The sequence below is a fragment of the Littorina saxatilis genome, linkage group LG12 (assembly GCF_037325665.1).
Source record: "Littorina saxatilis isolate snail1 linkage group LG12, US_GU_Lsax_2.0, whole genome shotgun sequence".
Classification (NCBI taxonomy): Eukaryota; Metazoa; Mollusca; class Gastropoda; order Littorinimorpha; family Littorinidae; genus Littorina; species Littorina saxatilis.
In genome coordinates, this window is record NC_090256.1 from 63739552 (window position 1) to 63764551 (window position 25000).

Below are 25000 nucleotides of genomic sequence, written 5' to 3' on the forward strand. Positions count from 1 at the left end.
TCCGCCCGTGGAAGCGGTTCTCTTGGCCAAAGTACTGTTACGAATCAAATGTAGTTATTTGAATTTGGTGTATTTTCTTTCGTATTGACACGACAAAACGACGCGTTGTGGGATTATTGCACCGGACAAACATGAACTGTTATTTCAACGTCAAAAATGTCACGTGATATTCAAGCTTCGATTTGTATTGTTTGATTCGAGGTTTATACTGATTTCAATTAATTATCGAAGTGATATATTATGATTGTCGCACTGATGATATTTGAAAGTGTATTGGACTATGAGCAATACGTATTTTTAAGCATTTAAACTTATTTGCAGGCGATTATAGAATTCCATTTTGCTTTTAGGGTTGACCAGCTGATGTTGGCTCAGCGTTTCTGTGTGTCTCAGTGTGGTTGAGCTTCTTCTGACATTATGTTGTTACTGTTGTTGTTGTTGTTGTTGTTGTTGCTGTTGTTGTTGTGTGCTTGCATGGTTTGTTTGTTCATGGGCTGAAACTCCCACGGCTTTTACGTGTATGACCGTTTTTACCCCGCATTTAGGCAGCCATACGCCGTTTTCGGAGGAAGCATGCTGGGTATTTTTGTGTTTCTATAACCCACTGACATGGATTACAGGATCTTTTTCGTGCGCACTTGGTCTTGTGCTTGCGTGTACACACGGGGGTGTTCGGACACCGAGGAGAGTCTGCACACAAAGTTGACTCTGAGAAATAAATCTCTCGCCGAACGTGGGTTCGAACTCACGCTGACAGCGGCCAACTGGATACAAATCCAGCGCGCTACCGACTGAGCTACATCCCCGCCCAGCTTGCATGGTAAGAATACATGCTCGCTCAAAACTACAACATCTCCAAAGTGAGTTCGCACACGCCTGTAAAATGTCTTGTCTTATGTCTCAATACCGCGCTTCATGTTACTGCGTCTCATGTTGTAATACCGCGCTTCATGTTACAACTGAAAAGCTATTGTTAAGTGTGTAACACTAACCCCAGCCACACTCACTACACGTACAAATAAAAGTTGTTTGTGGTGCTGGTTTTGCAATGTTATCAGCTGTCTTAATCGCATGCTGCCCTATATCATGTTTGACCCACTTATTTTATCAGCGGCCATGGTCAAACCCAAATTAATCTTATTCTGGTTTTTTTTATGCTGTGTGTAGAACAAAGTTCACCCTCAGGAAAAAAAAGTCATATTTTAAGATAACCAGAGACTTAGGCCCACGAGGGTATGCTGCATGCAGTCAGCCTTCAAATATCCTGGACTGATTGTAACTAGGCATTCTTCTGTGTATGTGTGTGTGTGTGTGTGTGTGTGTGTGTGCGTGCGTGCGTGCGTGCGTGCGTGCGTGCGTGCGTGCGTGTGTGTGTGTGTATGTGTGTGCGCGTGTGTGTGTGTGTGTGTGTTTGTACGTGTGTGTCTGTGTGTTTCTTTAAATGTGCTGATAACACAAACTGATAATGCACTCACTAACAATCGGCAGTCTCAGCCGTTTACAGAAGTCTGTAAACGGCTGAGACTGCCGATTGTTAGTCGACACGAAACAGAAAATATTCCAAGGGGACATAACACACACACACACACACACACACACACACACACACACACACACACACACACACACACACACACACACACACACACACACACACACACACACACACACACAAACGCAGTAAGAGACAGACAGCCGGACAAAAACAGAAAGACAAAGAAAGAGACAGAGATTTCAGAGCTAACTCATCGGTTATTTTCCCATGTTCCAAAGAGCATCGGTTAAAGGATAATTTGGTAACAGAAAATGTAACGACTTTGAAATGTCACTGGCCAGTAATGTGGTACTCCATCCTGAACTCAGGTCAAAATGAGTTACTTCCCTTCGGGTCTCATTTATTCATTTATTCATTTAGTCGCCTTTGTTATCCTTCTCTGGAGAGGAAATCGATTTTTTTTACATATTTAGAGCTTTTTGTAATGTGTTATTGATGTAAGCAGATTCGCGATCGTCGATAATGATTTTTCATGGTGTTGTGTAATTCTTAAATTTAGAAATGAATTGTTATGTAAGACACTTTCAAGCGAGCTATCTTTCGCGGATGTATTTACTGTGCAAACAACTCTAAATATGGCAAAAGTGTCACGTGATAATCAACTTTGTCACGTGATCATAACAAAATGGCTACGGGGCGGACGACTTTTTCCGTACCCATGCAGTTGGAAGTGATGCAACAATATCTCACGGTCTCCTTCCCACAGCAGTCTCAAAATTTCGACTTGTTTTGACCTTAGAACGATGTCTTTATCAAGTCAAGTCAAGTCAAGTATTTTATTGTTTTGGGCCCAGAGGGCTTTGAAACAAAGATATAACTTTAACAAAAAAAGGTAACAAATCAGACAGTTAATATATGTATATAAATTGAGCGGACAAATACAACATTACTATACGACCAAATTAAATTGGCAATATACACTTCCATACATGCAAACAAAAAGAAAAATAGGTTTAACAAAATCAGGTAAGAAATCAGGCAGATAATATGTATACATTAAGCGGACAACGATAATATACAGCTGAAGTAAATTGGCAATACCATTATGCCATGCATCTTTTGTAAAAACACAAAACAAAAGCATGTATTACATATATACATACCAATAAAGAAACTAGATATAACGCTAACATACTAAAATCATAACATGGGCTACAAATCTTGCTAGCTTCATTAGTTTTATCTTAGATTTACAATTCATTAGCTGTTCATATTTTAAACAATTTGGGTGAGATCGGTAATAAGGACTAATTAATGTTCTTCTTTCAGACACTATACTTTCGTCGGTACAACTGAACAAATAGTGAAACTCATCAAAACTGTGAAGAACAGAACAGAGATCACTGTCGAAGTCGGCCATTCTACAATCACGTTCTTCGTCTTTCGTCTGATATCAGAAACATTAGCGAAAAACATATGGGAGATAACTCTGTATTCTTGTTTTGATAGATTTCCCTTTAATGCGCGTAGTAATGATTCATCCTGTCAGAGAGACTCAGCGATAGCGTGGACCGATGATTATCAGAATGGTGGTACTCGTGCTGTCGGTCTAAGCAGTTTCCATCCGCCACGATTACAGTATAATTTTGCTCCAAAAAGATTAATTCCACCTGACTTTACAAAGAATTTCGCCCGATGATATCTTTGCAGAACTCAAAGCTTAGACGATACAATTAAAGATTGATTACACTGTTACTGAAAACAAAAAAGGTGTGTGTGGGGGGGCGGGAAGGGGGGGGGGTAAATTGGGAGATTCCAAAACGCCTTTGCTCCTCTGAATTTTCAAAGTGTTTCGCCGGATAAAGGCAAAACTCACAACGCTTAGGCGATAGCATAGAGGTGGTTAACAACAATGACTTAGAACAGGAAACACAACACTCATACAGGGAAAACGATCCCACAAAGCTTTAAATACCCTGACTTTTCAAAGAAAACCTCCGGATGAAGGCGTTGCAGAACTCAACGCCTATATGACATCACAGGGACGGATAATATAAGATGTTTGGTGGCTTGTTGACAGACCAGCTTTTTTGTTGGTCCAATGGGACCATATCGTCTTTTGTTTCATCTTTATCGACAAAGGCCGAAGGCCGCAGTTGATAAAATTAATATGAGACAAAAGGAGATATGCTCCCCGAGGACTAACAACAAAATGCTGGTCTGACGACAAGCCACTAAACATAGTTTTTGTCATCATTTTGGTTGTGCAACAAAATGCACAATAACCCACAGGGAGACGAATTTTTAGAATCCACCTCCGGGCCACAAAGCATCGTCACAGTAGCTCGAGATAACACGTCAACCTTGTATGTGACGTCAAACGTAGCTTGTTGACGCTTTTCTTCCAGTCTGAGATCATACGTGTGAGTTCAGTAAGTGTTGAGCATATTTCTTTTCTTTTTAAGCGTTTATGACTTTTCGATGAGTCGCCGCAGTAATTATCAACATTGATTGGGTCTTTGAGAGTGAATGCTTACAATCGGTGTCCTCGGAAACAAATCCAAAGCCACGATGGTTCCACACATCAAACAATCAGCCTGATTGGCTTTTACTTTGACAATCCACGTTTCACCTGAAAGCTCAAACCCATTCACCACCTCGATTTATTGCATGGGGAACATGATATTTATTTCCCAGGTGTTTGTGAATGAAAACTCGTGAAAATGATGACAACATTATGTATCTATATATATATACGACTTGTGTCTGTGTGTCTGTGTGTCTGTGTGTGTGTCTGTGTGTGAGTTCGCGATGCACGGCCAAAGTTCTCGATGGATCTGCTTCAAATTTGGTGGGCTTATTCACAGAGACCCCGGACACAACCTCATCGATGAGATATTTCAACACGTGCTCTCAGCGCGCAGCGCTGAACCGATTTTGTGCGCGCTGAACCGATTTTGGTTCCACATCAGCTACCCGGGCCCCCATACCGACACACCAAAGCCAAAGTTCTCGGTGGATCTTTTTCAAATTTGGACACCGTATTCAGCTACACCCCGGACACAATATCATCGATGAGATATTTCAACACGTGCTCTCAGCGCGCAGCGCTGAACCGATTTTGGTTTTTGTGTTCATTTCACCATTCCCAGTAACTCTTCCTTATCTTCTCATCTTCTCCATGTTTTCAGCGTTTACCTCCCTTCCTTCGTATGGTGCACTATAGTATGAGGGGGGCATCTTCGGATATTCCCGGCGTTCTGTTACTATTTTTAGAAGGTCACCGCAGTGTCCAGAACGTAAATTGGACCCGTAAATTATCCTCACTGTAAAAGTGCAAAGGTCGAATCAATTTATAGCCACGCGAAAAATACACTGTCATCTATCTCTCTATAGATACGGCTTCTCTGTGTTTGTGTGTGTGTGTGTGTGTGTGTCTCTCTATGTGAGCAACACCTGGGGATTGTTCAGTTCTGTTTGTGATGTGGTCTGGCGGCTTTTGTGTATTTGTATGTACTGGCCTTCCTTTGAAAAGCCATAACAGTTCAAAAGGGCTTACAGATAAGCTCTAAATTGCTCAATCCTGTTTGAGTGGAGTTCGCCTCCAAAGGTGACTAACACGGTTACATTCGTCGACAAGGATGGGACTCGATATGGTCAGGAATGGCATTATGGCCACTGAATCATTTTCGTGCTGTTCCCATTCCACGAATCTGGGAGGGACCTAAGCTTGGCGGGTCCATTGTTCGGACCCGGCAAAGCCGGCGTACGGCTCTAAGTATTTCATCCCGGCGAAGCCGGCTACCCGGCGAAGCGGGTATTCCTCTAGTCCTACATACATGAGAGAGACACTCGTGAGATAATAATCGTTCAAATCACACGTGTGTATATCATGTAAATGGAGTCATGTCAAGCAAGTCTGGCAGGGACCTGCTTTTCCACAGCTTACGATGCCAAAGTCACCAAGACAAACGTCATTATAGAGAAAACAAATTGCGCTCGCTAATTACTCTCGATGAATTTGTAGAACTAACACGTCACGCCACACTTTCAAAATGACGTTTCTTTGCTTTAACGTAATAGATTGCACGAGGCTTTAGAAGAGATCGAGGTCCCAAAACAAGCGTCTTCAATTTAACTGCCTCGACTGCAGGACATTTTCAGTCAAATACACGTAGGTACAGTATGTAGGATAAACAGAATACTACATGGCTTGCTGTTTCGTACCAGATTTACACTCGTTGCTTTTTCAAATAGTGAACAGCTCGCTTTTGCTCGCAGTGCAATATTAAAAAAAAAAAACTCGTGTAAATCTGGTACGACACAGCAAGCCATGTAGTATTCTCTATTTACATAAAAGATAGGGGGAAAAGAAGGGTGGCGGTGACGAAAAGTTTCCCAAAAGCTTATTATGCTCACCTGGTTTTTCAGAGCGTTAAAAAAGGTTAATTTTTTTTTTCAAAACCTTCTTCAAATAATCCGCGAGATGATTTAGGCCTTGCCAGATTCAACGCTTAGATGATGAATAAATAGCATTGGGGGTATAAAACACCTTTGCATGATAGCTTTGAACAGGAAAGGGGGGAGGGGGGGCTCCAAATAAGCTAATGCTCACCTGGCTTTTCAGAGCGTTCCGCCTAAAGAAGGCCTTGCAGGACTCACAGGTGATGACATCAAAGTTGTGGGCGAGCGCCTTGTCGCCGCACACCAGACAGATCTTCTTCCCGTTGACCCGCTTCTTGTGGCGGATCTTCTTGGGCCTCAGGGTCCCGTCAGGTCCCATCTGCATGCTGATCCCACCCGGCTCCACCGACCCGCCCATGCTCTGAAACGCCGCCATGCCTGCCTGTCCCAGGGAGTGTTCAGAGGCCCCGTTGGAGGCCGCCAGGAGCTGAGCCCCTAGAGCCTTGATGTCAGGCATTGACTGCCCAGACAGCTGCAGGAGGGCTTTACTGGCGGAGTCATCTGCGAAGTCCTTGGCCCCGCTTCTCATGAGGAGCTCCCTCAGGTGCCCCTCCTTGATGCCGCCTCCGCCGACGTACTCCTGCTTGAGGCGGGTGATGAGGTCGCCCTTGAAGTCCACGGGCTCCAGCTTGGTGAGGATGGGCATGCCACTGTCCCCGATCCCAAGCCCCAGGCTCTGAAGGTCCAGCTTGTTCTCTGACGAGTCCACCCAGTGGTTTGCAATCTGGACATTCTCGCCTCCTCGGCCGTGGGCGTTGCCTGAAGACTGCCCTGGGTTACTCAGATGCTGATGCTGCTGGTTGTGGTGCATGGGATGCTGTTCGCTGCCGCTGGTGTCAGGGTCGGAGCTGACTGATTGGCGGCTGTCGTAGTGCTGCTGGTGACCGGAGGAAGTCTCCATTGACAGTTCAGGCTCTGCGCTACTGCCCCTTGAGACCTGCTGCTGCTGCTGCTGGTAATGTTGCTGGCGATGTGAGTTGTGTTGGAGATCCATGGCCTCTACCTGAGCGGGCCCATGTTGATTGTCGTTCTTCTGCCCCGCTTTTCTGGACATGCTGGGACTGCTGAGCCGGGCTCAGGCAGAACCGGGCTGCGAAATGCTTGAAGGGACAAAGAAGGAAAAGCATGGTAAGGATTCTAGAATTGTTTGTTTGTTCGTTCATGGGCTGAAACTCCAACGGCTTTTACGTGTATGGCCGTATTTATCCCGCCATTTAGGCAGCCATACGCCGCTTTCGGAGGAAGCATGCAGGGTATTTTCGTGTTTCTATAACCCACCGAACTTCTGACATGGATTACAGGATCTTTTTCTTGCGCACTTGGTCTTGTGCTTGCGTGTACACACGCGGGTGTTCGGACACCGAGGAGAGTCTGCACACAAAGTTGACTCTGAGAAATAAATCTCTCGACGAACGTGGGGACGAACTCACGCTGGATACAAATCCAGCGCGCTACCGACTGAGCTACATCCCCGCCCAGGGTTCTAGAATGACGAATAACCCGGTGCGAGAAGTGTGTGCCGCTGTGAGTCTGTAGCCACGCATATGAACTTTTCGCTTATACACCCTTTTTACATTTAGTCAAGTTTTGACTAAATGTTTTAACGTAGAGGGGGGAATCGAGACGAGGGTCGTGGTGTATGTGCGTGCGTGCGTGCGTGTGTGTGTGTGTGTGTGTGTGTGTCTCTGTGTGTGTGTAGAGCGATTCAGACTAAACTACTGGACCGATCTTTATGAAATTTGACATGAGAGTTCCTGGGTATGAAATCCCCGAACGTTTTTTTCATTTTTTTGATAAATGTCTTTGATGACGTCATATCCGGCTTTTCGTGAAAGTTGAGGCGGCACTGTCACGCCCTCATTTTTCAACCAAATTGGTTGAAATTTTGGTCAAGTAATCTTCGACGAAGCCCGGACTTCGGTATTGCATTTCAGCTTGGTGGCTTAAAAATTAATTAATGACTTTGGTCATTAAAAATCTGAAAATTGTAAAAAAAAATAAAAATTTATAAAACGATCCAAATTTACGTTCATCTTATTCTCCATCATTTTCTGATTCCAAAAACATATAAATATGTTATATTTGGATTAAAAACAAGCTCTGGAAATTAAATATATAAAAATTATTATCAAAATTAAATTGTCGAAATCAATTTAAAAACACTTTCATCTTATTCCTTGTCGGTTCCTGATTCCAAAAACATATAGATATGATATGTTTGGATTAAAAACACGCTCAGAAAGTTAAAACAAAGAGAGGTACAGAAAAGCGTGCTATCCTTCTTAGCGCAACTACTACCCCGCTCTTCTTGTCAATTTCACTGCCTTTGCCATGAGCGGTGGACTGACGATGCTACGAGTATACGGTCTTGCTGAAAAATGGCATTGCGTTCAGTTTCATTCTGTGAGTTCGACAGCTACTTGACTAAATGTTGTATTTTCGCCTTACGCGACTTGTTTTTCTTGTGAGTGTGTGTGAGTGTGTGTGTGTATGTGTGTGTGTGTGTGTGTGTGTGAGTGTGTGTGAGTGTGTGTGTGTATGTGTGTGTGTGTGTGTGTGTGTGTGTCTGTATGTGTGTGTGTGTTTGTGTGGTGGTTTTTGTTGTTGCAAGAAGCGCCGGGTTAAGGAATGTATTACTGGTAAGGTTCATGCGGTTAAAAACGGCATACTATTTTCACTCAATAAAAGTATTCGTGTTCACCAGCCATGCTATCCACATCGAAAGAATGCAATGTTGACCAGAGAGATGAGGCCTTTTTAAGTAAGAAGCTGACTCTACGGAAATAAATACAAGTCGCGTAAGGCGAAAATACAACATTTAGTCAAGTAGCTGTCGAACTCACAGAATGAAACTGAACGCAATGCAACGCAGCAAGACCGTATACTCGTATCATCGTCAGTCCACCGCGCACGGCAAAGGCAGTGAAATTGACAGGAAGAGCGGGGTAGTACTTGCGCTGAGAAGGATAGCACGCTTTTCTGTACCTCTCTTTGTTTTAACTTTCTGAGCGTGTTTTTAATCCAAACATATCATATCTATATGTTTTTGGAATCAGGAACCGACAAGGAATAAGATGAAAGTGTTTTTAAATTGATTTGAAAAATTTAATTTTGATAATAATTTTTATATATTTAATTTTCAGAGCTTCTTTTTAATCCGAATATAACATATTTATATGTTTTTGGAATCAGCAAATGATGGAGAATAAGATGAACGTAAATTTGGATCGTTTTAGAAAAATATAATTTTTTTTACAATTTTCAGATTTTTAATGACCAAAGTCATTAATTAATTTTTTAAGCCACCACGCTGAAATGCAATACCGAAGTCCGGGCTTCGTCGAAGACTACTTAACCAAAATTTCAACCAATTTGGTTGAAAAATGAGAGCGTGACAGTGCCGCCTCAACTTTCACGAAAAGCCGGATATGACGTCATCAAAGACATTTATCAAAAAAAGGAAAAAAACGTTCGGGGATATCATACCCAGGAACTCTCATGTCAAATTTCATAAAGATCGGTCCAGTAGTTTGGTCTGAATCGCTCTACACGCACGCACACACACACGCACACACGCACGCACACACACACATACACCACGAACCTCGTTTCGATTCCCCCTCGATGTTAAAACATTTAGTCAAAACTTGACTAAATGTAAAAAGCAGGTTTTGAGAAGAGGTGATGTTAGAGCAGTTAGAGGGGGAACTAGTGAGCACACTAAGCTACCATCATGTACACCCCGTATGAATCTCACTATTTTTTTTACAAAAAAAAGTTCAAACTCTGCACAGAGAGCACCGTGGCCTTTGCTTTATGGTATGTGTCCGTCTAAGTGGAGGGATGATCTTGTGTCATGTAAACGCCTGGCAAGACATGAGATGGTGCGACAAATTCTTTAAAGGGAAGTACTGTGCCTTTAAACCAAGAAAACCTTCGCGAATTGTGCACCTTCCTCAATGTAAACAACCCATTATAAATTAACTTTGTAACTTTCTAGTTAGAGCTGAATGGGGTTATGAGTGTTATGTTGCATCATATAATTCACAGTCCAAAGGAGCGGCAATACTCTTCAACAATAATTTTGATTTGAAGGTGTTAAATTTTATTAGAGATATATATAAGAGGTAATTTTTTAATTGTTATGGAACAGGAATGTGTATTAGTTAATGTTTATGGACCTAATAAGGACGATCCTGAATTTTACGAATCTCTTCAAGAAAAAATACAGAATTTGCAGAATCCTAATATCATTATGGGAGGAGATTGGAATTTGGTTTTGAATCCAGCAATGGATTATTTTAATTACAGACACAATAATAATCCAAAAGCACAACAGAAAGTGTTGGAGATTTCAGGGGAATTGGAATTGGTTGACGTTTGGAGAGAAGTTAATCCGGAAATGTGGCGTTATCCCTGGAGAAGACACAATCCATTTCAGCAAGGTAGACTGGATTTTTTAGTTTTTTTGTAGCAGAAAGTAACTATATTGAACGAAGTTAAAGATACTGACATTTTGGTTGGTTACAAAAGTGATCGCTCCTTGATTACCTTACAATTTGAATTTAATAAGGAGACACAATTTAAGAATTATTGGAAGTTTAATTCTAGTTAAATGACAGACATATTGTGGAAGAAATTAAAAATATAATTAGAACAGTTAAAGAACAATATGCCGCCTTAGTTTATAATAGAGAGTAAATTGAAAGAATTTCGGGCGAAGAATTGCAATTTATCATATCTGATCAACTGTTTTTAGATGTTTTGTTAATGGAAATAAGAAAAAAACAACAATGAACTTTAGTTCAAGGAAAAAAAGGGAAGATATTCAACAGGAAACACAATGGGAGTTGGAAATAAGAGATTTGGAGAATAAATTGAATCAAACAGAGACAGATTTGGAGGAATTACAGATAAAAACAAGTCGCGTAAGGCGAAATTACTACATTTAGTCAAGCTGTGGAACTCACAGAATGAAACTGAACGTAGTCCGCCGCTAGTGCAAAAGGCAGTGAAAGTGACGAGCCTGTTTGGCGCGGCAGCGGTTGCGCTGTGCTTCATAGCACGCTTTACTGTACCTCTCTTCGTTTTAACTTTCTGAGCGTGTTTTTAATCCAAACATATCATATCTATATGTTTTTGGAATCAGGAACCGACAAGGAATAAGATGAAATAGTTTTTGAAACGATTTTGGAATTTTAATTTTGATCATAATTTTTAATTTTTTTAATTTTCAGAGCTTGTTTTTAATCCAAATTAACATATTTATATGTTTTTGGAATCAGAAAATGATGAAGAATAAAATGAACGTAAATTTGGATCGTTTTATAAAAACTTTTTTTTTTTACAATTTTCAGATTTTTAATGACCAAAGTCATCAATTAATTTTTAAGCCACCAAACTGAAATGCAATACCGAAGTCCGGCCTTCGTCGAAGATTGCTTGGCCAAAATTTCAATCAATTTGATTGATAAATGAGGCTGTGACAGTGCCGCCTCAACTTTTACAAAAAGCCGGATATGACGTCATCAAAGACATTTATCGCAAAAAAGAAAAAAACGTCTGGGGATATCATTCCCAGGAACTCTCATGTAAAATTTCATAAAGATCGGTCCTGTAGTTTAGTCTGAATCGCTCTACACACACACACACACAGACACACACACACACAGACACACACAGACACACACACACACACACATACACCACGACCCTCGTCTCGATTCCCCCTCTATGTTAAAACATTTAGTCAAAACTTGACTAAATGTAAAAAGAGGAAAATTTAGTAAATTTGAGGGGAAAAAAAAGTAGAGGGTATTTTATTGAGAAGTAAGGCAAGATGGGCAGCTGAAGGAGACAAAGTTTCAAAATATTGGTCTCCATGCAGTTCTTTAAATACTCTCTTGGTTTATCACCTTTGGGTATTCCTATTTTTACATTTAGTCAAGTTTTGACTAAATGTTTTAACATAGAGGGGGAATCGAGGCGAGGGTCGTGGTGTATGTGTGTGTGTGTGTGTGTGTGTGTGTGTGTGTGTGTGTGTGTGTGTGTGTGTGTGTGTGTCTGTCTGTCTGTCTGTCTGTGCGTGTGTGTCTGTCTGTCTGTGCGTGTGTGTGTGTGTAGAGCGATTCAGACCAAACTACTGGACCGATCTTTATGAAATTTGACATGAGAGTTCCTGGGAATTATATCCCCGGACGGTTTTTTCGTTTTTTCAATAAATTCTTTTGATGACGTCATATCCGGCTTTTTGTAAAAGTTGAGGTGGCACTGTCACACCCTCATTTTTCAATCAAATTGATTGAAGTTTTGGCAAAGCAATCTTCGACGAAGGCCGGACTTCGTTTTGCATTTCAGCTTGGTGGCTTAAAAATTAATTAATGACTTTGGGCATTAAAAATCTGAAAATTGTAATTAAAATTATTTTTTTATAAAACGACCCAAAATTACTTTTATCTTATTCTTCATCATGTTCTGATTCCAAAAACATATAAATATGTTATATTCGGATTAAAAACAAGCTCTGAAAATTAAAAATATAAAAATTATGATCAAAATTAAATTTCCGCAATCGTTTTAGAAACTATTTCATCTTATTCCTTGTCGGTTCCTGATTCCAAAAACATATAGATGATATGTTTGGATTAAAAACACGCTCAGAAAGTTAAAACGAAGAGAGATACAGTAAAGCGTGCTATGAATAGCTAATAGTTCTTCCTCGCCTTATTGATACAGATCAGACAGGATTTGTGACCGGAAGGTATATTGGAGATAATTTGCGATTATTGTATGATTTAATAGATTATCTAAAAACAACAGCTGACACTGCAGGGTTATTAGTTTCGATTGATTTTTGAAAAAGCTTTTGATTCCATTAGTTGGGAGTATATATGCACAGAGTTTTGAAAAGGTATGGATTTGGAGACGATTTGTGACAATGGATAGCAGCCTTTTATACCAATATTAAGTCTTCCATAATTGTTAATGGAAAGGCTAAACAACACATCATGAATTTTGTACCTGTCTCAAGCTTAACAACCCATTATTTATTTATTTATTTATTTATTAAGGAGATTTCAATAGCGCATAACTAAAAGCACTATGCGCTTGTGTACCTTTCTCAAGCTAACAACCCATTCTTAATGTTGTACCTGTCTCAAGCTAAACAACCCATTATGAATGTTGTACCTGTCTCAAGCTAAACAACCCATTATGATTTCTGTACTGTTCTCAAGCTAAGCAACCCATTATGAATTCTGTACCTGTCTCAAGCTTAACACCTCATTATGATTTCTGTATTCTTCTCAAACCTAACAACCCATTATGAATGTTGTACCTTTCTCAAGCTAAACAACCCATTATGAATGCTGTACATGTCTGAAGTTAACAACTCATTATGAAATGTGTACCTTGCTCAAGCTAAACAACCAATTATGAATGCTGCACCTGCCTCAATTTAAATACACAATTATGAATGCTGTATAGATCAGTCTTAAGTTACACAAACCCTTTTAACTCGTGTACCCGCCTTAAGTTAACCCGACCAGTATCAAGGTACACAACTACTCTCCTTTTTTCCCCTCAAATGCTATTATGATGTTCGCACTTTTCTGAAGCAAAAAAACAAACAAAAAAGAAACATTACGAATGCTGTGCCTTCCGCATGGTAATGGCAAACATTCCCCAAGTTAAATAAATCATTGTACGTGTGGTCTACCTTTTTGAAGGTAAACAGATCATCGTGAATTGACCCCCCCCCCCCCCCTCCCCTCCCCCCTCAAATTAAACACACGATTGCAACCAGTTTTTCCTCAATCAGCACACAAACGGTTACAATAATGTTGAACCTTTTTTTCTGTAGGACTTTGTCCCTCTCTGATTTTGCTTTACACAGGAAGCAACTCAAATATTGTTCACTAACATTAAAACATCCCTCTGTGTCAAAAGTTCATCCCTGTAATACAATACTATCGAGGCAATACAACCAACACAATACAAATTACAAAACAATACAAAACAAAGCAACAGCACCAGGCGTTGTGTGATTAATTAGTATTGGTTAGTAGAAGGTATCGATACAAAAAAAATATTTCATTAAATGGTGTCATTGATGCTGACGGCTACTATTGTGAGCACTTGTGAAACAGTAACCCAACAAAAGTGGGGAAAGAAAGATAAATTATAACTGCGGGCGCCTGTGTGGCGAAAAGATGCTTCACTCATGCATTCTGCCAATGTATATATATAATTATTTCGATTCGTGCTCATGCAATGCATGGTGTTGTTGCTCAAAACAGATAAGATTAAATGACCATCCACGCCAAATTTAAATAATATAACAGTAATTGAATCGATTGGTTTGGTGTTGTCAACAGACAATATCACTAGTATTACCAGCCAATTGTTTTGTTTTTCAGAACAACACACACACACGCACACACACACTCACAAACACAAACACACACACACGCACACACACACACACGTTTTATGAAATGTTCAGCTCCTGAACAGTCAGTGATGCATGTTTCGTGAGTCACCTAGACTAATGAAATCGATTTAAGAGAGGAGGTAAACAGAGGGTATATATGCGAGAAAACATGACTTGTTATGTCAGTAAATAGGTATTAAAACTACACCATGTTGTTCATTCATCACGACACAAGGCGTTTAAAGATAGCATAGCTCTGTCCAGGTTACTGTCACTGTAGTGTTTGTTGGCGGGGTGGGGCTAGAGGTCACGTCGGGGGAGTGGGGCTGGGGGCAGGGGTCGGGGGGATGTTGGAGTGTAGGGGATGAATCCGTTCCTGTGTATCGGGGGTGGAGGGGGTGTCTGTCTGTTCCTGTCTCTCTGACTCTGAGAGAGAGTTAAAGTGTGTCAGAGAGTTTGTTTGTTTGTTTATTTGTTGCTTAACGTCCAGCCGACTACGCAGAGCCATATCAGGACGAGGAAGGGGGGGGGATGAAGGGGGCCACTTGTCAAGCGATTCCTGTTTACAAATGCACTAACCCATTACTTGTGTCCCAGCAGGCTTTAGTAAAACTAAATTAATACCTACTGGAAGATTACCAGTTTCCAGTATGTTAAAATAGGCTTAACCTATCTACTGCTGGACTTACATCAGAACACTAACAGATTAAACTATACATGAATCGCGAGACAAGCGGCAAGAGAAGAGATTTTTGGAAAAAATACAGGTGAATGAGCAAGAAGGCAGAAAAAAGAAAAGAATTCATGAAGAAAAAGAGAGCATGACAGGAAAGAGGAACCAAAAATCTACCTAACAGCAAACTAGAAAGCTCCTGCGGTTCCAAAAACAGGAGGGGCCTTTAATTTCATAACCGCAGTGCCCCACTGCGGGAGTGTAAGAGAGAGGGAGGGGGGGGTGAAGAGGAAGAGAGAGATGATATACTACTTGTTGTTTGTCAGTGTATGTGCGCACGCATCTGTGTGTGTGTGTGTGTGTGTGTGCTTGTGTGTGTGTATTTGTGTGTGCTTGTGTGTGTGTGTGTGTGTGTGTGTGTGTGTGTGTGTGTGTGTGTGTGTGTGTGCGTGTGTGTGTCATTATGTGTGTACCAGGTTGATATGGGTGTGTACCATATACACATACACTATGATGTGCAGATGTCAAGTTATTCAGTTTATTCACCGTGCCATGTGATGCAACAAGGTGCGTTTGTTGTTTGTGTATGTGCGCACGCATCTGTGTGTGTGTGTGTGTGTGTGTGTGTGTGTGTGTGTGTGTGTGTGTGTGTGTGTGTGTGTATGCCATGTGATGCAACAAAGTGCGTTTGTTGTTTGTGTGTGTGTGTGTGTGTGTGTGTGTGTGTGTGTGTGTGTGTGTGTGTGTGTGTGTGTGTGTGTGTGTGTGTCATTATGTGTGTACCAAGTGTTGACACGTTTCGTGAATGTGTTGTGTGTTTTTGCGAACGCATGAAGGCGCGTCAGTCAGCCCGACGTGCACCAGGTGTGTATGCATGTTTACATACACTATGATGTGCAGATGTCAAGTTATTCAACCTATTCACCATGTGATGAAACTCAGTGTACTGTAAACTAAGTCAGCGCTGAGGACAAACGCTTCATTTTCAGTCCCTCCGCGCTCTGCCCCTTGACGATCGAACTTCCTCCAACCAGCGACCGACACAGTACTGACACTGACACTACTTTTCACCCGTTTGCGTCAGACACGTTAAAAGCAGCACACATTTAAAAATAGCCCAGACTGCACATCAACAAGAAAAGTAATAATAATATGAAAAAATAAATCGGTGTCAGACGCAACGTGTGTTACACATTGCAGATGTATGCCGTTCGAGTAATCGTGCGAGCTACACACTGAGATTGCACACAACATCGCAGGCATGTCAACAATCTCGTCAATGACAGATCCTCAGTAGATTTTGTTTCTTACTTACCAGTTGCAAAGCGGACGGTTCGTGTGCACCACAGCACAGAGTACTGTGTCTGGTTTTAGTTATTTTCCCAGTGTTTTGCAGCAGCACAGTAACGTAGTTGTGTTGTCTGTATGTTCGACCGAGTTCCGAAGCGCGGTCGACGCTCGATAGAAGCACAGTGACCCACCTTTCTTCGCCTGTGCTGTTCTCATTCTCCCCAAAGCCTCAAAACGAAGATAAAATCCAACACAGCCATGATAGACGAAAACACGGCCAGCAAAAACCTCTGTCGACAGGGAAGGGAAAAAACCCACACACGACGGGACACACTGACTGTCTTAGTTTCGCAAAATAGAGGGCTTAGACCGAATCGTCGAGAAAAGCACACCACAGATGAGACTGAGAAAATATCAGCAGCCAGGCTGCAGTCTTGCACTGTAAACACACCTCCACTGAAGACATTGACAACCATCGATCACATCAAGTAGTAGAGAGGAAGACAATCCACTTGGGTAACCGCGACACACACACGAAACAAGACACAGATGATTGTGGCCTGGGTTTGTGACAGAGATAGTGAAATGGCCTGACCCACATTTCGGGGCCATTGCTTGCCACACTGCTGGCGATAATAGACCAGAGACCCACTTGCTAGTCGTGTCAGAGAGTGTGTGTGTGTGTGCGTCTGTGTACTGGGCCGACACAACAGCGTAGTCGACCTTGGATTGAGGGCAAGGGTGTTTTCAGGTCAGGTTGCTGTGGGTGTGTGTGTCCGTGCACTTGGAGAAAGCGATCACTGAATCATGGCGGGAGGGTATTTTACATAAGGCCTTTTTTTAAGTGACAGTATGTTGGATTAGTTTAGTTTTTTTTTTTAATGTTGTGTGAATGCTGTTGATTTTAAATGAGTCTACTTATCTGGCCTCGTTTTGCTTGGCTGCACTATGATTCAGTTTATTTTGTTAGCGGTGAAAATATCCGGTTTTATTTGCGCTCGTTAACGAATAGGGATGATTATTATTGACTTTTTACAATTAGTCAATATTTCACTAAATATGGGCCGGAATCGAGGGTGAGGGTGTGATGTGTGTGTGTGTGTGTGCAGTGTGTGTGTGTGTGTCTGTCTGTCTGTCTTAAGGCTCAAAGGAACTACATCCCCACCAGTCACCACCACTACCATGCACCGCCACACACCCTAAGCGCGGGTTGGCATTTGTCTATCTATCTATCTATCTATATCTATCTATCTATATACATATAAACATATAGGCAGGTTTCACAGTATTGTGTTCAGCAATTTACTATTTACACACTCAAATTCTACAAAATAAATGTTGGCACACAATTCAAAGGACATGTTTTTCCAACAAAGTGAGTTTGTTACAACTAAAAACAGTAATTTTTTTTATAGTCCTGGTCCTTATTTATATCTAAAAACCAGGCGCAAAGCGGCATACCCTGAAAACGCAAAAAAAGCAATACGGTCATCCTATGCATGCATATAGCTCATATAGCCAAAACCGTTGAAGATAGAAAGACATTTATTGAACAAAAAATATGCCCCACATCATTCTTAACAAGTTTTGTTCTTGTATGTATATCAAAATATTGATTCTCAAATGAATGGTTTGAAAAAATACGACTTCCGGCAGACCTAGACCGTTTTGAAGGAAAAAACCGTCTTTTTTTTCAAACCATTCCATGGCCATCAATATTTTCATATACATGTAAGACCAAAACGTGTTAAGACTGGTGTTGTGCATCTAGTTTGTTCAATAAATGTCTTTCTATCTTCAATGGTTTTGGCTAGATGAGGTAACAAGAGAAGGATATGGGCATTGGAATTACGTCAACATTTCGAGCATTGTCACAGATGAAACATTTACTGCAGGGTGCTCCTGATTAACAAACCGAGCAAAACTGAAAATTATTGAAGAGAAGACATGTCTGAACAGTTTATAAAGAGACAAGTTTGCAATCATTTGTAAACACCATTATTGTATGGAGGAGTAACTGTTCCCCTACCCCCTAAGAAGGTATTTCTGTCCGTCAACCACGTGAGCGATCGCCACAAATCGAGGCATCACTCGCATTTCAGTTTGGACACACCGGCTGATTGCAAATGCACAGTACGTGTTTCGACACTGAAACGTGACGATTGAGCGTCAAAATAGTTTCTTAAAACAGTCGAAAATGGAGTTAAATGTGACTTCAACACTCAGTGGCGATCGCTAGAGTGGCGATTGTTACTAGACGGACACTAGAAAACCTCAGAAAATGTAATTACTTTGCGATTTTTTTAACTGAAAAACTGTTGCGGTCTTTTTCTGTCGAGCGCGAGCGTCAACGTAAAACAACGTGAGGTCACTTCCTCCCCAAACGGTTAGTTTTTGAATGAAAAGAAAAATGTGGCGATCGTTAGATTGTTTAGACGGACTGGATCGCAACTTTGAAACTCGGGTCACCGTGCGTCGATCAAGGCCAAATTGACCTCAGCAACATTATAACTCACTTCAAGGGTGCACAAACTTGTATTTACAGTATGCAAAATTAGGTAAACTTGTGTTTTTGTCCTGTGAAATCACAATTAGTTTCGATGCTCTTGATATCGCTATGCGGACGGACAGATCCGAATCCCCATACATTTTTTTTGCGGAGCTAGTATAAGTTAGAATTTGTGTTATGGATATCGATTGTTGTTGAAAAACAATCATTTCAATGTGTTCTGGCACTCTCAACCACCACAGCATTGATACTTGTGCATGTGTGTGTTGGAATTTAGTTCTTTGTTTAGTGATGCTGTGGCAAAAGTAAATTCATCCGTCCGTATTTTGACGATCGCCACCATTCACACGCACATAAATAAACACATTATCAAAAATTTCAACTTTTATTTTCAAAAAAGTATTTAAACAACAACTAGTTTGCATGTTAATACAACAAATACAGCAGATTCTCACAGATATGGATTTAAAAGACTAAGCAAATCTGAGACTATCAAAATGGCCTAATACCATGAAACCTGCCTATATATATATATACGACTAGTGTCTGTCTGTCTGTCTGTCTGTCTGTTCGCGATGCACGGCCAAAGCTCTCGGTGGATCTTTTTTCAAATTTGGACACCGTATTCAGCTACACCCCGGACACAACCTCATCGATGAGATATTTCAACACGTTCTCTCAGCGCGCAGCGCTGTGCGCGCTGAACCGATTTTGTTTTTTTTGTCGGGATCCACTACCAGTAACTCTTCCTTATCTTCTCCAGTGTTTTCAGCCGCGATTATCTCCCTTCCTCCGTGTGGCGTCAATCCATATTCCCGTTACTACGTTACTATTTTTAGAAGGTCACTGCACGTTACTATTTTTAGAAGGTCTCCAGTGTTTTGCGCGTTTATCTCCTTTCCTTCGTGCGCCGGCGAAACCGGCGTACACCCGGCAAAGCCGGGTCCCAGGCGCAGCCTGGTATTCGGCTCTACTTCTTCCCGGCGAAGCCGGTACCCGGCGAAGCGGGTAATCATCTAGTCTATCTATATATATATACGGCTTGTGTCTGTCTGTGTGTGTGTACACCCGGCAAAGCCGGGTCCCAGGCGCAGCCTGGTATTCGGCTCTACTTCTTCCCGGCGAAGCGGGTAACCCGGCATCTAGTCTATCTATATATATATACGACTTGTGTCTGTGTGTGTGGGTGTGTGTGGGTGTTTATTTGTGTGTGTGTGTGTGTGTGTGTGTCTGTGTGTGTGTCTGTGTGTGTCTGTGTGTTCGCGATGCACGCCCAAGGTTCTCGATGGATCTGTTTCAAATTTGGTCACCATATTCAGGTACACCCCGGACACAACCTGGTCGATGAGATATTTCAACACGTGCTCTCAGCGCGCAGCGCTGAACCGATTTTGGTTTTTCTCTGGATCCATTTCCAGTAACTCTTCCTTATCTTCTCCAGTGTTTTCAGCGTTTATCTCCCTTCCTTCGTGTGGCGTCAATCCATATTCCCGTTACTACGTTTTTTAGAATGTCACTGCACGTTACTATTTTTAGAAGGTCTCCAGTGTTTTGCGCGTTTATCTCCCTTCCTTCCGGGTATTCGGCTCTACTTCTTCCCAGCGAAGCCGGTACCCGGCGAAGCGAGTAATCATCTAGTATATATAATATATATACGACTTGTGTCTCTGTGTGTGTGTGTGTGTGTGTGTGTGTGTGTGTGTGTGTGTGTGTGTGTGTGTGTGTGTGTGTGTGTGCGTGTGTGTGTGTGTGTGTGTGTCTGTCTGTCCGCGATGCACGGCCAAAGTTCTCGATGGATCTGCTTCAAATTTGGTGGGCATATTCAGGTAGACCCCGGACACAACCTGGTCGATGAGAATTTTCAACACGTGCTCTCAGCGCGCAGCGCTGAACCGATTTTGGTTTTTCTGTTCATCTTCCCAGATCCATTCCCAGTAACTCTTCCTTATCTTCTCCAGTGTTTTGCGTTTATCTCCCTTCCTTCCTGTGGCGTCAATCCATATTCCCGTTACTATTTTTAGAAGGTCACTGTCCACAACGCTTTCATCCCGGCTAAGCCGGATATTATTATTATTATTATTATGGGGAGCTTATATAGCGCGAACCACAACTGTGCTCTCCGCGCTTTACATATTAATTTCTGCCGTTTGAAATGGAATTTTTTACAGACAGACAGACAAACAGACATTTTTTACACACAATATATAACGCATTCACATCGACCAGCAAACTTCAAGCCTATTAGGCGAACATTCACCTTTCACGGCCTATTATTCAAAGTCAAACGGGTATTTGGTGGACTTTTTTTTTATCTATGCCTATACAATTTTGCCAGGAAAGACCCTTTTGTCAATCGTGGGATCTTTAACGTGCACACCCCAATGTAGTGTACACGAAGGGACCTCGGTTTTTCGTCTCATCCGAAAGACTAGCACTTGAACCCACCACCTAGGTTAGGAAAGGGGGGAGAAAAATTGCGGCCTGACCCAGGGTCGAACACGCAACCTCTCGCTTCCGAGCGCAAGTGCGTTACCACTCGGCCACCCAGTCCATATTCCCGTTACTATTTTTAGAAGGTCACTGTCCACAACGCTTTCATCCCAGCGAAGCCGGGTATTCCTCTACTTCTTCCCGGCGAAGCCGGGTATTCGGCTCTACTTCTTCCCGGCGAAGCCGGGTATCTTTCGGCTCTACTTCTTTCCGGCGAAGCCGGGTACCCGGCGAAGCGGGTATTCATTCTAGTTCAGTATAAATTGATTTATCTTTCTTCTTATTTCTTATTTAATTATAATACAACCACAAAATCCAGGCCCGTCGCGATATAACCTTCGTGGTTGAAAACGACGTTAAACACCAAATAAAGAAAGAAAGAACAAAATCCACAGCGTATGTCTGTCGATATTGTATTGGCGTCTGTTTCACTGATCTGCATGTTTTCTACCTTGTCTCATATATCTGCAGTCAGTCTCGACACTGTTCATTTCAGTATTGATGTGTTAAACGGCTTTTTTTTTTTAGATTAAACATTCAATTATAAATCTAAATCAGCTCGAGATTTCAAATCCCTGCAGAAAGTGCACAAATCTGTCAATCATCTCAAAACAATGTCAATGCCCTCGCCAAAAATAGTCAAGGGTTTTGTTTTGGCACAACTGTCGCAGTGTTGATTGATGAGAGCTTCCATCGCTAGAATGAGCGTGTGTGTGCAGACCTGTTTACCCTTAATATTTTGGAGTAATTCATTACTATTTTTCAGGCTTTTTGGGGGAAAAATACTCCTTTTGAGTCCAGACTACGATTTTCAAATATGCTTCAAATTAGGTTTGTGTTGCAAATGTTGGCGTTTGTAACCACTGGGTTACTATTTTGGTCATCAGATTACTATTTTTTTACTTGACATTACTCTTGTCAAGTGTTGGGGGTAAACACTCAGGTCTGCGCGCTTTACATATTAATTTCTGCCGTGTGAGATGGAATTTTTTACACATCGGCCAGTAAATCCCAAGCCATTACTGCGAATATTTACTTTTCACGGCCTATTATTCCAAGTCACACGGGTATTTGGTGGACATTTCGTATCTATACCTATACAATTTTGCCAGGAAAAACCCTTTTGTCAATCGTGGGATCTTTAAGGTGCACACCCCAATGTAGGTAGTGTACACATACCAAACACCAACACCCTGACAGCTTGCTGTGTGTGAGTTGCTAGTGGCTTTTACGAAATTAATTCATCATAATAAAGATATCCGCTGTGCACAGAGAGGACCCAGAATGTTTATTTATGGTTTGTTTATGGTTTGTTTGTTTGTTTGCTTGCTTAACGCCCAGCCGACCACGAAGGGCCATATCAGGGCGGTGCTGCTTTGACATTTAACGTGCGCCACACACAAGACAGAAGTCGCAGCACAGGCTTCATGTCTCACCCAGTCACATTATTCGGACACCGGACCAACCAGTCCTAGCACTAACCCCATAATGCCGGACGCCAGGCGGAGCAGCCACTCGATTGCCAATTTTAACGTCTTAGGTATGACCCGGCCGGGGTTCGAACCCACGACCTCCCGATCACGGGGCGGACGCCTTACCACTAGGCCAACCGTGCTGATCTTTATTTATGGTATGTGGGGAGGAAGACATCTTAAAATCATCACAACAGATTTGTCCAGACTTATATATTGAATAAGAGCCTCCTTCCAGTTAAGGCACACAAAAAAAAGTTGTATGTTTCTGGTCACCCGACCCTACCTAGTTTTTACCCGCCAACCCTAGATTTTTTTTTTATTGCATTTGTAAAAAAAAAGAAAGAAAAGCGTCAAAACGAAAGTAAAATACGGCAGACGACACAAAGGGGATAACCCCGCATCCCTTTTGTCTCATTTGTTTTGTAATGTGTTGTCTTTCTCTTTGTATAGTATGTCCAGTCTCTTTGCGTCACTGTAAAGTTATTTTCTACCCTGAAAAAAATAAAATAAAAAAAGAAATAAAAATCCCTACCTACCTACCCTATTTTTTGTAGCCATGTTACCAGAAACATACAACTTTTTTGCTAAACATCTATATGTCATGAATCAACAGCGTCACTGACTTTTCCCTCACCACCTTTTCACCGACCTCTCACACACGAAAGTCGGTACAAATCAGTCGGTTAAAAAGTGCTCACATGAACAGCACTTCCGCTCAATACTTCGTCGGCTGAGAAAATGTCCGATAGAGCGGTCAACACAAAACTTTGATCGGACAAAAATAGATGAAAATAATCGTTTTGGGATTAGCAAGCTTAAATTTTGTGTGTGTGTGTGTGTGTGTGTGTGTGTGTGTGTGTGTGTGTGTGTGTGTGTGTGTGTGTGTGTGTGTGTGTGTGTGTGTGTGTGTGTGTGTGTGCAGAGTTGTGATTTTTCTTCTTGAGTCTGTGAAAGATCGTAGCCCTATCATGAATCATCAAGCTGTAAGTGGGAAAATATTTTCCTCTGTTCCTCAGAATTGTTCGTAACCTTGGTGCATGCACGCGTATTATCCTATTATTTTCGTATGTCTTGTGTTTATGAGGCCCTTCTTTGCAGTCAGTTAGTCAGAAAGTCAGTTATGTGCAGCTGTTTCTTATCATGCTATATCCCCTGCCGGTGTTCATACGAAGATGAAATATCTATCCGTTTCTGCCTCTATTTGCATGTCTGTGTGTCTGTCTTATTATCTGTCTGTCTGCCCCATCCCCCCACCCCCCCACCCCCCTCTCTCTCTCTCTCTCTCTCTCTCTCTCTCTCTCTCTCTCTCTCTCTCTCTCTCTCTCTCTCTCTCTCTCTCTCTCTCTCTCTCTTTTGCGCGCGCGCGCGCGTGTGTGTCAGTATTTTTGCTCGATGTTTTTTTTTTAATTTTTAATATGTCTCTTCGTATGTATGTCTGTGTAAAAAAAAACAAAAAAAAAAACACGTCACTTTGTTTACTGCTTTCCCTATTTCCCTTCCAACTTCTTCCTGTCAGCCTATTAGCCGTAAGCACGTGCCGTCGCAAAAGATGCACGACGAGGTTTAATTTCCATCAGTACTTTCGTTAAGCCAGGTGAAAAATAGAGACGCGGTGACGGTGACGGCAAGTCTCTCAACAACAGCAGTGAGACGAAAATGGCCAGAGATCGATTTGGAGTACAGCGCGGCAATCGAAGACGAAGGAAAGTTACAGCGATTTTAAAGAAACGTTCCTTCCCGTTCTATCTATCATACAATGCGAGTCAGTAGAGATCCACACAGGCAGAGGGATCTTACAAAAAACACGTTTCCCGCTACAAACGATCATGTAGGCCACAACAAATATGTTCAAAACAAGTAGCGTAAGGCGAAATTACAACATTTAGTCAATCTGTCGAACTCACAGAATGGAACTGAATGCACTGCATTTTTTTCACCAAGACAATACAGCTTCGTCAATCCCCGCGAGAAGGATATCGCTCACTTTTCACGTGCAAATCGAAGTGAAATTGACAAGCCAGTATGGCACAGTAACGTATTGCACTAAGCAGGAAAGCGCGCTTTTCTGTATTCTTTTTAACTTTCTGAGCTTGTTTTTAATACAAACATATCATAACTATATGTTTTTTTAAATCAGAAAATGGTAAAGAATAAGATGGAATCATTTTTGGAT

General features: G+C 41.7%; 1 protein-coding gene across 1 annotated transcript in view; it reads right to left on the reverse strand.

Annotated features, from left to right (window-relative positions):
* LOC138982538 (nuclear hormone receptor family member nhr-8-like) overlaps window positions 1-17259 on the reverse strand; it is a 25215-nt gene extending 7956 nt beyond the window's left edge. Inside the window, exons 1-2 of the mRNA XM_070355849.1 lie at window positions 16379-17259; window positions 6111-7059 (exon numbers count right to left, since the gene is read on the reverse strand). Coding sequence (XP_070211950.1) covers window positions 6111-7013 — 903 coding nt within the window. The 5' untranslated portion in view covers window positions 7014-7059; window positions 16379-17259. The remainder of the gene's footprint in view (window positions 1-6110; window positions 7060-16378) is intronic.
* Window positions 17260-25000: the final 7741 nt, after the last annotated feature.